Source organism: Delphinapterus leucas, chromosome 1 (genome assembly GCF_059928025.1).
Source record: "Delphinapterus leucas isolate spDelLeu-1000000601 "Yukka" chromosome 1, BTC_Dleu_Yukka2, whole genome shotgun sequence".
NCBI lineage: Eukaryota > Metazoa > Chordata > Mammalia > Artiodactyla > Monodontidae > Delphinapterus > Delphinapterus leucas.
Window position 1 is genome coordinate 178,033,932 of NC_143129.1, and position 13,214 is coordinate 178,047,145.

At 50.1% G+C, this 13,214-nt stretch overlaps 1 protein-coding gene across 2 annotated transcripts in view; it reads left to right on the forward strand.

Moving 5' to 3' along the window:
• SPATA21 (spermatogenesis associated 21) overlaps nucleotides 1-13,214 on the forward strand; it is a 24,832-nt gene continuing 11,618 nt past the window's right edge. For both annotated transcript variants that reach the window (XM_089900397.1, XM_089900388.1), the window contains exons 1-7: nucleotides 1-296; nucleotides 682-730; nucleotides 2,971-3,437; nucleotides 3,835-3,923; nucleotides 6,948-7,085; nucleotides 9,298-9,373; nucleotides 9,491-9,604. In XM_089900397.1, coding sequence (XP_089756523.1) covers nucleotides 208-296; nucleotides 682-730; nucleotides 2,971-3,437; nucleotides 3,835-3,923; nucleotides 6,948-7,085; nucleotides 9,298-9,373; nucleotides 9,491-9,604 — 1,022 coding nt within the window. In that variant the 5' untranslated portion in view covers nucleotides 1-207. The remainder of the gene's footprint in view (nucleotides 297-681; nucleotides 731-2,970; nucleotides 3,438-3,834; nucleotides 3,924-6,947; nucleotides 7,086-9,297; nucleotides 9,374-9,490; nucleotides 9,605-13,214) is intronic.

Here is a 13,214-nt window from a genome sequence, read left to right on the forward strand (position 1 = left end):
GACCCAGAGTGTCAGCCCTTCCCAGGTCACCTGGCCGCCAATGAGTCAGACATAGTGCAGCCAACAGAGCCTTGTTGCACCTTGGACAGCTGTGGACAGCAACTGGGGGACAAGCCCCCCAAGGAAGTGGACACCCCACCCATCAGGCCACAGGGCGCTCTGCCAGAGCCTGACTCAGGGGGACATGAGGACAGTCCCCAGGAAGCAATGTCCCTAATGCCCACGGCAACTCTGGAGGAAAAGATGGCCCCCTCTTCCCCACCATCTATGCCAAGACCTAACACACCCAGAGAAAGGTAAGGCATCCTCTGATGGCCCCCCACCCCACTCCCTGACCCCAACAAGACTGCTCTTCTGCTAAGCTACAGGGGAGGTGAATTCTAGTCCTGACAGCTCCTGATATGATGTAGAACTTGGTCAAGTCATGCCCCGCTGGGCCTCCGTTTCCCCATCTGTATAGTAGCTCTAATACCAGAATTCTTTGTTCCACGGGCTTATTCTTCAAGAGCCACGTCCCCACAGGGGATGTGAGGGCATGAGGAGCCCGTCTGGGATTAGAAGGCCAGGGGAACTAAGCTGGGGCGGTGGACCTGAGTGTCCTGGGAGCTGAGAGAAGGAGTGTGCAAGGGGCAAGCCTTGAGCCGAGCCCCTCCCTCACCTGGGAGTTCCTCCCTTGTTTAGGGACAAGGCTGTGGAGATCCAGGCAGCACTGGGGCCTGTTCCTCCACCTGTAAGTAGAGCCACAGTGGGGATGGGGACAGGGTGGGCTGGGGATCAGGAGGATGAAGGGGGCAGAGGCAGAAACGGGACAGTATTTGGAGTCAAACTGGGGAAGGTGTGAGCGTGTGCCCGTGTGTTTGCATGAGTGTGCACATGTATGTGCATGTGTGTATGTGTGTGTTTGCACATGTGCATGTGTGTGCATCTTGGGTGGGGGTCAAGGATGCTCTTACACTCTAGAGTCCTTGGATTCACCCCAGGTCATGGCTTTTTCCACATCAGCACGGATTTCTTCCACCCATTTGCTCTCAGTCACAGCACACAACCCAAAGCTTCCCTGAACACCTGGGAGGCTCCCATCCCCCTCCCAGCCATCCCCACCTCTGCCAACTCTGCCACTTCCCGGTTCTTTGATTTGACTGAGCAACCTGTAAATATACAGTCATCGTCTGCCTGGTGGAATGGTAGGTTGGAAAAAGAGGAATCAAAAGAGCCTTTAGGGAGTATAATCTACAAAAATATTGGACCACTATGTTGTACACTTGAAACTAATATAATATTGTAAATCAACTGTACTTCAATTTAAAAAAAGAGGCTTTAGGTTTGGGGCCTGAGCAACAAGTGGTGTCATTAACCAAGGTGGTGACACTGGGGAAGGAGCAGACAGGAAGAACCTAAGGTTCTGCTTTGGTCATGTCCTAGACACCCAAGAAGAAATGCCAGGAGGACGTCTGGAGTTAGGAAGGACAGAGAAGTCAGGATGGGAGATGTAAATGTGAAAAAAATGGGGATAACATCTAGGAGAGTGAATATAGAGCAGGAAGGCATCTGAGGACAAGTCACTGGGTCTCTACCACATTTAGAAATGGAGGGACTCCCCTGGTGGTGCAGTGGTTAAGAATCTGCCTGCCAATGCAGGGGACACAGGCTCAAGCCCTGGTCCGGGAAGATCCCACATGCTGCGGAGTAACTAAGCCCGTGCGCCACAACTACTGAGCCTGTGCCCTAGAGCCCGCGAGCCACGACTACTGAAGCCCATGTGCCACAACTACTGAAGCCCGTGCGCCTAGAGCCTGTGCTCCGCAATAAGAGAAGCCACCGCAATGAGAAAGCTGTGCATGGCAACGAAGAGTAGCCCCCGCTCGCTGCAACTAGACAAAGCCCACGTGCAGCGACGAAGACCCAATGCAGCCAAAAATTAATAAATAAATAAATAAATTTTTAAAAAATGGAGCAAGAGCAAGGAATAGCCAGCGAAGGAGGCTGCCGAATACTCAGGGAGGGAGCCAGCTGGTGAGAGAGTGGGGGTCTGGAGAAGAAGGCATTTCCAGAGCGATAGAGTGGTCATCTGGGTCTATCACCACTCAGTGGTAGGCTCTGAGGAGGGCAGAGATCTGACCACCGCCTTGCAAGGGTCTGGTTGGGGCGTAGTGGCAGAAGCCGGACTGGAGATAGGAGGAAAGTGGAGATGGAGTACAGCCAAATCTTTCAAGGAATTTTGCTCTAAAGGAAGAGCAGAGAACTGGGATGGTAGTTGGAAGGCTTTGTACTGTCGGGAGAGTTTTTTCTTTTAAAGAGGGAAGATAATACAGCATGTTTTCATGCTGATGGGAATAATCTGGCGGAGAGGGTAGTGCTGATACTTTAGGAAGAGCGGGTGTGTGGTGAGAGCTACATCTTTTTTTTTTTTTTTTTTGAGAGCTACATCTTTGAACCGGAGAAAGGGCTGGGCTGGAGCCTGCGTGGCGTGGCCTGGTTGGAGGTGGGCAGGGGACAGCTCATCCCTCTAATGGGACGGATGCAGGAGGTGCTGCATTTGCTGAATGAATGAGTGGGAATTTATCGAGTGCCTACCACAAGCTGGCTGCTGAGTCAATATGGATAAAAGAGGCAGACGAGGTCCTGCCCTCTGGAAACTTACTTCTGGTCAGGCAGGCAAACAACAGGCACGGACAGGGCCATTGCAAATTGTGTTGATTGCAGTGAAGCAAATAAACAAGTGGTGAGATGGGGAGTAACTCGCTCAAGACCACAGCTCAGAGAGCCAGGAGGGGGCAGAGCCCAGGTCATGGGTGGGGGAGGACATGGGGTGGGAGCCTAGTAGGTTGCAGGAGAGAGGTGGGCCTCCCCAGGGGCCCAGAGAGGGAGGGGCAGGGTGAGGATCCGCTGCAGAGTGGGTGGCTGGGAGTTTTGTGGGACAATCTGGCTGGCCGGAGGCCTCCCAAATCCCCTCCCTGGTCCTGTCCCCAGGAGGTGAGGGACATCGGAGAGAGGAGGGAGATGGACCGTATCCAGAAGCAGCCTCAGGATCCCGCGGGGGCCACGGGGGCCCAGGACCTTGGCAACCCCCGGCCGGGCTTCATGAAGTGCTTGTTGGAGGTGGAAGAGGAGAAGGCCACGCATTGGAGGGTCACCAAGGCCCGCGCGCTGCCAAGCCGTAAGTCCCCCAGGACCCTGGCCCCCGTGCCCGTCTCTGCCCCGGTTGGCAACTCAGCCCCAACCCTGCCTCTGACCCTGCCTCAGACTCCTGCCTCAGCTCCTGCCATGGCCCCATGCTGGGCCCGACCGCCAGCCCCTGGGCCACTTCCTGCCCCCATGGGAGCCCCAGCTTCAGTGCGTATCACAGTCCTGCCGGTCCCTGCATCAGACCTGGGCTGGAGAAGGACAGAACTTTTGCACCACAGCAGGGAGAGGAGCCTGAACTACCCCAAGGCACGGTAGGAGCCACCCCAGAAAGGGTGTCTGGGATCAGGGCCTGGTCCCAGGGCCCCTGGCTACTCTCTTCCAGAGTCTTGTCCCTGTCACTGCACCTATCTGTTCCCTCCCATGTGTCCCCCCTCCATTTCCCCTCACTTCTGTCTCCTGTCTTTTCCAGCTCTTGATCTTTCATATCTAGGCCCCTTTTTCTCTCTAACCCCCTTTAGACTCCCCATACCTCTGCCTTGCTCCTCCTCTGGGTCACTCGTAGACTCTCCTGACCTCTTAAAGCCTCCCCTGGGGTTCCTCCCATGACCCCCTCTGCCTCAGCTCCCCATCACCCGCCCCTAGCTTTTGGTGCAGGGCCGGGGTGGGTGGCTGAATGTGTGCCCTTTGCCTGGGCTCTGTCCTCTGCAGGCAGGAGCTGGAAGAACACTGCCTCTTGAAGGTGTGTCAGATCTGGGAGGAGAGGTCGGAAGAGCACCTCACACTGAAGCAAGAGGAAGGTGAGGGTGGGCCTGGCCAGGGGAGCCCCTTGCGGGGCAGGCAGAACCCTCAGTCCTTGGGTTTATAAGCCCGGGGTGGGGGACAGGGTTGCTGCTCATGCTGCTGCCCTGGTACCTACCCCAGCCCTGCACTTGGCTAGTGGGGTAGGAGGCTGACCCAAACTCTCACACACCACTGAGTCGGGGAGCACAATCCTGCTGGGTCCTCTCACTTGGGGTCCAGTTCTCTTCTCTGTTCCAGAGCCACCTGTCTGAATGAATGGAGCAAGCCCTGCAAAGCTCTTTCGCTTCTGGAGACGTTTGTGCCTACCCCAACCCAAGCCCATGCTACTGGTCCTCTGCAGAGGCCACCTGGATGGGACGCAGGGCTGTAGAGCCTCCACCTGTCCTAGACCATCCCTCACCATTTAACAAGACCACCCGCCCTGGACACGTTACTGAACCAAACTGGGGTCTGCTTGCCCACGCGCAGTAAAGTCAACCTACTGACACCGGGTTGTGGTGAAGGAAAGGGCAGCGTTTATTGCAGGCTCCAAGCAAGGAGTCCAGGCAGCTAGCGCTTAAAAGGCCTAAACTCCCTGATGGCTTTCAGGGAAAGGTGTTTAAAGAGAGGGTGAGAGACAGGGTTGTGGGGTGCGTGATCAGCTCACGGACATTCTTCTGATTGGTTGGTGGTGAGGTAATCGGGGGTTGACATTATCAACCTGGTTTCAACCAGTCTCAGGTCTACATGCTCATGGTCAGCAGACAGTAAACTTCTCCCACCTGGTGGGGGTTTCAGTATCTGCAAAACAGCTCCAAGGACGTGGCTCAGGATATTATCCATAGCCCGTGAGGAGGAACTCAATGTCCTTGACTTTGTTTAATGTCTGAACTATTATTGTTTTGTTTAACTTTGTTTAATGTCTGAACTATTATTAGTTTGTCTTGTTTGACTGTTTTCCTTTCTTTCTGCATTTTCTCACTTCTCTGATTAAATCCATTCTTTGGAACTTGGGGAAAGCCTAGGAGGCTAAAGTTTTTCTACAAACAAGAAGAGGCAGGCAGAGGACATGGGAGGTGTGTGTGTGGGGTCTGTCCCAGGAAGGCCCCATAGGGTCCTGCTCAGTTACACACAGGTCCCCATTTTCCACTGCATCCCACCTCCACCAAAAAATTTAAAAGTTCTGAACATGCACCCTGGGTGAGGCACTGTGCCCTTTGCTCCCCATCGTCCTTGGGGTTGGGCCCCGTGATTCCACTTACCTGCGCTTTGAGGAGTGATTGCTGCTTCCTCCGGGCTCTGGAGGTGGCCTAATCGGCCGTCCACATCCACTGCCAACCCAGCCACACCTGGCTCTTGCCCTGGATGAGGAGGTGTGTGCCCTCCTTCCACCCTCCGCTCTTCCCCAAAGTCTGGGCCCCAGGCAGGGCCAGAGCGGCCCCTTCTTCTGCCTTCCCTGAGTCCACTCTCTGGCTCCCTAGGACCCCATCTTTGAAGTTCACTCCTTTTAGCATTAAAAGTCTCTAGTCATTTTTAGAGGGGCTTTTCTAGGTCCAGCGCCCACTGCCCCATCTTCTTGAGCTGAGTTCATGGACAATGTGCCACTTTGGCTTAGAGACTCAGCATTCTCCCCAAGGCTCAGCCCTGCCTGGTGAGGAAAGAGCTGGCTACCTGCTCTGATGGTCCAAACCACCCTGCATTTGGGATGATCTTACCACTCTTGAGAGCTTTTCAGTTTTCCTTTTTCAGCGTGCCTGCCTGTGGCAGCTCACCACTTAGTCCAACCCTAATCCCAGCCCTACCTCTTCCCCACATTTCAGTTCTGTTCATCAGAGACTTAGTCTACGATGTGCCAAGCAATGAATTAATACAACCTCTCTGGGAGGGTGTACTGTTGTTCTGTCCATCTTACAGATAAGAAAATTGAGGCTCAGAGAAGCACAGTGACTTGCCCATGGCAACTATATTAGCTTGCTCAGGCTGCCATAATGAAGTACCGCAAACTGAGTGGCTTAACATTTATTTTCTCATAGTTCTGGAGGCTAGAAGTCCAAGATCAGGGTGTTGGTATGTTTGGTTTCTTCTGAGGCCTCTCTCCTTGGCTTGCAGACGTCTGCCTTCTCCCTGTATCCTCACATGGTCTTTCCTCTGTGCACACGCATCCCCGGTGTCTCTTGTGTGCCCAAGTTTCCTCTTCTCTTAAGGACACCAGTTAGGTTGGACTAGGGGCCACCCCAGTGGCCTCATTTTAACTTAATCACCTCTTTAAAGGCCCTATCTGCAAACATCATCACATTCTAAGGTATGGGGGTGGGGTGGTATTAGGGTTTCAACACATGAGTTTAGGCGGCAGGCACAATTTAGCTCGTAACAGCAACCCAGCTTCTTAGTAAATGGCAGAGCCAGTCTTATCACTAGGTCTGTTGATTCTAACCTGGATTTTGCTGTGGGCTGTGAAACCAGACACCACACATGTTATGACCAGGACACGACTTTTCTATCAAGTGGTGCTGTTCTGGGACTTTCTCAGCAATTTTCCTGGTCCTCTGCTCCGGTCCAGACAAACGAAGCTGTCTTAGAGGCTATGTCTATCCAGATAAGTAACTGCAGAGCCCCAAGGCCAAGGCACAGACTCAGAGTCAGAAAGATCTATCTGGTCCTCTAAACTCTGAGCCTCAGTTTCCCCATCTTTACAAGGGAATAAGCATTCTACTCTTACCAGGCTGTTGTAAGAATTAAATGAGAACATGGCTATAAAGAGCTTAGCACACTGCCTGGCACATAGCAGGGGTGCCCTAAAGTGGGCATGTTCTGGTGCAAGGTGAAGGCAGCTAACTAGCTGAGCTTTTGCCACACCAGCTGAGCCCTTGGTCTGACCTTGTACTAGAGAGTGAAGTGAGTCAATGGGCCCACACCCCTCCACTTTCACTCTTCGTTAAGTTTGTCCCTCTACCCAGCCATGGTGATAAAGAGGGCTGGACAGGGGGTGGTTGGAGCGGATGGGATGAATGGTGGAAACATAATGCCACTGCCCACCCCAGCCTTCCGCAGCTACTTTGAGATCTTCAGTGGTCATGGCGAGGTGGATGCACAGAGCCTGGAGAACATCCTGCTCCTCATGGGCATGTCCCTGATGCTGGCCCAGGTGGAGGATGCCCTGAGGAGTGCTGATATCGATGGTGAGTTGGGGGAGGCTTCATCCTGAACCCCAGGCAGGGTCAGGTTCATGGGCAGCATGAGACCTGTGCAGTCACACAGGGCTCTGCGCTTACAGGGTCCTGACTTTGGTTTAATGCTCTGCTGTTACAGTCTAGAAATTCTTGATAATTTTTGAAAGAGGGGCCCTATTCTGCATTTTCATTTTGAACTGGGCCCCACAAATGATGTAGCTGGTCCTGGCCCCAAAGTTAGGGCTCCCTGAGTACCTACTCAGTGCCAGGTTCTGGGGACCCAGAAATGACCAAGACTTATTTCCTGACCTAAGATGTAGGTGATCTCTGAGATCACTCCTTCCAGCGCTTTATGTGTGCTTCATCGGACATTCCTCCATGACGCGGTCACTCATTTTACCAGCTGTATGACCTTGGACAAATCACTGAAGTTCACCAAGTCTCAGTTTCCCCACCTGTAAAAGGGGGCTTACAGCAATACCCATCTCACTGGGCTGTTAAAATAATTAAATGAGATAATCCAGGCAAAGCACGGAGCACAACACTTGGTGCAGAGCATGTATCCGGGAGACATTAACTGCTTGTACTATTCATTCACTAAATATGTATTAACTGCCTACTGTATGTCCATTCCTGTGCTGGGCACTGGGAATAAAGACATGTGTAAGACCTATGAGACCTGCCCTCGAGGTGCTCACACAGTCAATGACACAGAAGGAAGAGTTGCCAAAGGAAGCAGCGCTTAAGGTGGCTTGGAGGAAGGGATCAGGAAGGAAGGCTTCCTGGAGGAGGTGATGCCTGAGCCAAATTGTGAAAGATGAAGCAGGAGTTAGGCAGGGAGAGGGGAAGGAAGAAGGGCATTGCTGGTGGCAGAAATAACCTGGACAAAGGGAATAGGGCACAGGGTGAGAAGCAACACATGTGGTTTGGTTGGCCAGATGCAGGGAACACAGTGGAGCTGTAGGGGGCCTGGGCTCCTGACCTCTGAGTGTCAGCTCTGCTTCCTCCATCACTGCCTGAGTGTGACTCCTCAGATACAAGCTAAGAATTGACCTCAGCTCGGCCCCTACATGACCCCAGGCAACAGCCTACTTTTGTCTATGCCTCAGGCCTCATCTGTGACATGGGGATAAGAGTATTAGGCGACCCCCCCCACCTCCTCCCCCCCCACCCCCCCACAAGGGTGGCTTTAAGAATTAGAAACCACTCATCAATTTGTCAAGTAGTTCAGAGAACATTTGCCAAGCACCTCTCTGTCTTAAGCCCTGAAGACACAGTGCTGAACAAAACAGCCAGTTCCTGTCTCCCAGAGCTTCAGTTAAATCCCAGATCTTATGAGTGTGTGGTTCAAGTACAAGGGTTCTATGACAGTGTCCAACAGGGGGTCTGACCTGCACTGGTCTGACTTCCCTAAGGAAGTGATGGTCAAGGGGGAGCATGAAGTGAGAGAGTTGGAGGGAATTCCTTGGCAGTCCGGTGGTTAGGACTCCGCGTTTTTCACTCTGCGTTTTCACTGCCGGGGCCCGGGTTCAATCCCTGGTTGGGGAACTAAGATCCTGCAGGGCCACAACAAACAAACAAAAAGAGTTGGAGGGTGGTGGAGAGAAGTCTAGGAAGAGGAAGCAGCGTGCGCAAAGGCCCACAACAGGGAAGAATGTGGCCCCTGGAGGGAAAGCAGGTTAGTGCTGGGGAGTTTGGTACCAGGTAAGGCTGGAGACAGGTAACGGGCAGGTCTAGAAGGACTTTGAAGGCCAAAGTGGGAAAACTGTAGGTACAAACATGTTCTCATGCAGAGACTAGCACACTGTAATAAGAGTTGCTGACGTTTAATGAGCGTGTATTATATGCATGGCCCTATTCTGAGCACGTTGCCTCAATTTCTCTCCCATGAGAAAGGTGTTAAGGTCATCCTCACCCTATAGATGAGAAAACTAGGGCTTAGTGGGGTTAAGAGACTTTGCCAAGGTCACAAAGATAGTAAGTGGTACACCTATGACATGAACCCAGTCTGCTGCTTCCAGGAACTTCTGGGAGCTTCTAACCCAAGAGATTTTAATTTTCACCTTCTACTTTCCTGTGTGCACCATGCTCTCTGCATTGAATATGCGTTACTTTTATAATCAAACCCAATGAGTAAATGCTAATAACCGTGCCTGGGTCGCAATGCCCGAGCCTGCTCTGAAAGACCCCTGGCCACACTGTATTCTTCTGGCCTCCACAGGAGACGGCCACGTGAACTTCAAGGACTTCTTGGCCGTAATGACAGACACCAAGAGCTTCTTCTGCTCTGTGGGTGAGCAGGGGTGAGCCCAGGGCACTCAGAGCTGGGGGGAGGGGCCAGGTGGCTGCTGGGGCTGTTAGGCATCCAGGGCTGTTAAGTGGTAATGGCAGCCACCAACCCACGTCCCCAGAAGAGAAGGCCTGACGGACATGGCTCCCCCAAACCCCCGCGCTCTGCTCTTTGAGATCCTGTCCCTGCTGGTGGAGATGCTGGCCTTACCTGAGGCAGCCTTAGAGGAGATCACCAGGTGAGTAGGACTGGCTGTTGGGAGTGGAGGGTTGCGGACACGGAAATGGCACCTAGCGTTTTGGCAGCTGAGGACTTTTGATAATTAGGACTCTTAGTTGCCAGTGAAACCCACATAAAACTGGCTTACACAACAGGGGAATGTATTGGCTCACATCACTGCTCAGGGCCTCAGGAATGGCTGATCTAGGAGACCAGATGATACCATTCAGGCTTTATCTCTCCCGCTCATCTCTGCATTAGCTTCAAGCTCAGCGAGGCTCTTCCCACAGTGGGAAGGATGGCAACCGGCAGCCTCTACTCTACTCATACCCTCCTTGTTTTGCAACCTCAGCAGCAAGAGGAATACCTTCTTGTAGTACTCATACAGCAGTCCCAGAAAGGGAATGTGATAGGGCCTGTCTAGGGCTAAAGAACACGAGGTGGAAGCCTCCCCGTGTTGCCAGAGTGGGCTGGTGGGTGGTTAGTGGTTCACCTAAGGAAGAGACGGCTGTGTACAAAAACAACACGAACATTCGAGGGCTAGAAGCAGAGGGTCAAGGCAGAATGGCCCACCTGGTCTCTCTTGCAGCACACAGAAGCTTGTCCCTATCGCTCAGAAAGTTGGATCATTTTTTCCTGCCACAGACCAGGCTTTGTCGGCAGGGGCCGGAGGAGGGGGAATGATTGCAGGCTGTTCCACTAATACCAACTTAGCAAACCCCAAAGACAAGAGATCTTTCTTCCTCCCGGCATCTATAAATCACTAAACACATATAAGTCTGAAGACGACAAATGTACGATTTTAAAAGCAATAAAACAAATTGCCACGTATCAATTTCTCCAGTTTAAAAACAGGGCTTCCCTGGTGGTGCAGTGGTTGAGAGTCCGCCTGCCGATTCAGGGGACACGGGTTCGTGCCCCAGTCTGGGAGGATCCCATATGCTGCGGAGCGGCTGGGCCCGTGAGCCATGGCCGCTGAGCCTGCGCGTCCGGAGCCTGTGCTCCGCAATGAGACAGGCCACAGCGGTGAGACGCCCGCGTACCAAAAAAAAAAAAAAATATATATATATATATATATATATATATATATATCTATAAATAAATAAATTCCAGTAATCTTGAAGCCCCAATCACAAAGTACTTTCTCCCTAACAAGAACCAACCCTTATTCCTTTGCTTTTTGTTTTAAAATTTCACTGCTTATTTTTTCCCTTATCGTTTATTGAAAATTTCATACATACGGAAAAGTTAAAAGAATTTTACAGTGAACATTTATACCCAGCACCTAGATTCTACTGTTGCCATTTTGCCATACTTTTGCCATGCTTCTATCCATCTGTTCATCGATCTATATTATTTTTTATTCATTTCACAGTAAATGATAGTTATTTCCCTCTAAATACTTCAGCACACATGGCATTAGCTAATGATCAATATTTGTATAGAGCTTCCCCCCTCCCCCGCATATTGTGAGGTATAATGTACATTCAGTGAAATGCACAGATCTTAAGTGTATCATTGAATGAGTCTCAACACATGCCCACACCCCAGCAACCTGAACCCCTTTCAAGATATACAGAACTCTACCATCATTCCAGAAAGTGCCCTCATGACCCTTACCAGTTGGTCCCTGAACCGTGCCCCCCCCCATCCAGAGGCAATCACTCTTCTAATTTTTTTTTTTCCATTACAGAGTGGTTTTGCCTGACAACTTCATATAAATGGAAACAAACCGTATATAGTCATTAGTATCTAGCTTCTTTCACTCAGCATAATGCTTTTGAGATTCATCCATATTGCTGTGGGCAGCAACAGTTCACTCCTCCTTATTACTGTATGCCATTGGATGAATATACCACAGTTCATTCATCCATCCTTTCATGGGTAGATTTCTGAGCTGTTTTTAGTTTTGGGTTATAATGAATAAAGCTGCTATTAACATTTTTGTACAAGTCTTTGTGTGGACATATATTTTGTTACTTGGGTAAGTACCCAGAAATGGAATTGCTGGGTCACAGGATAGGTGTATTTTACTTACAAGGAACTGCCAGACTTTTTTATCTAAGTGATTCTACCATTTTACACTCACATCAACAATGTACGAGAGTTCCAGTTGCTCCACATCTTGTGCAAATCTATACTGTCAGTCTTGCTAGTTTCAGTCAGTCTGGTGGATATGCAGTGGCACTTTTTAAAAAAAAATAAATTTTATTTACTTATTTTGGCTGTGTTGGGTCTTTGTTGCTGCAGGCGGGCTTTCTCTAGTTGTGGTGAACGGGAGCTCCTCTTCGTTGCTGTGTGCGGGCTTCTCATTGCAGTGGCTTCTCTTGTTGCGGAGCATGGGCTCTAGGCACATGGGCTTCAGTAGCTATGGCACGTGGCCTCAGTAGTTGTGGCACACAGGCCCTAGAGCACAGGCTCAGTAGTTGTGGCGCATGGGCTTAGTTGCTCCACGGCATGTGGGATCTTCCCGGACCAGGGCTCGAACCCGTGTCCCCTGCATGGGCAGGCGGATTCTTAACCACTGCACCACCAGGGAAGGCCTGCAGTGGCACTTTTAAATTTTGACTCACACTTGTTTGTATTCCTGAATACTTTATTGTTTAGCTTTCCATATTTTTTTCCCTCTATCAGAGTGGACTCATACTATAAGTCCTCTGTTACTTTTTCTTCTCAGTGTTAGGTATTTGTGACTCATCCATGTTCTTATGCATAGCTGTAGATCATTTATCATTTTCACTGCTACATACTATTATCTGGTATGACTACATCACAATATATGTATTTGTTCTGCAGATGGACATTAGGTCTATGTTCAGTTTCCAGCCATGGTAGAAACAGTGTTAAAATTTTGTATATGTTTCCAGGATACCTGGGCAAGAGTTTCTCAAGAGCAGCAGTTTTAAAACTTTTTGGTCTAGGAAACTGTCAATATTTTCTATATATGAACTTAAAACTGAGAGATCTAAAAAATATTAATTTATTTAACAAAGATAACCCCATTACATGTTAATAGAAAAAAAAATTTTAAATGAAAAAATAACGATATTTTCCAAAACAAACAAACAAGAAAGTTAATAAGAATGGCATTGCTTTACAATATTGAGAATCTCTTCAGTGTCTGGCATAAAAGAAGTTGGCTGGATTTTCCTATATGCTTCTGCATTCAATCTGTTGCAATCTGTTGTTTTGGTTGAAGTATATGAAGAAATCCGGCCTCACACAAATATGTAATTGGAAAAAGTATTTTAATAGCCCTTTCATTTAATATCCCATATATCATGGAGGTAGTTTTCTTTGATAGTACACCAAACTTGACGAGCAGTAGTGTCTTAAAACTTGGTTGCAATATGGAATCTGATGCCATATCTGTGAACTGTTCGTTGTACTCTTTTTTTAAAAAAATATTTATTTATTTGGTTGTGTGGGGTGTTAGTTGCGGCCGGCAGCCTCCTCAGTTGCAGCTCCAGGGCTCCTTAGTTGTGGCAGGCGAACTCTTAGTTGCAGCATGCATGTGGGATCTAGTTCCCTGACCAGGGATCGAACCTGGGCCCCCTATATCGGGAGCACGGAGTCCTATTCACTGCACCGCCAGGGAAGTACCCTCGTTGTACTCTTTTAAATAAAAA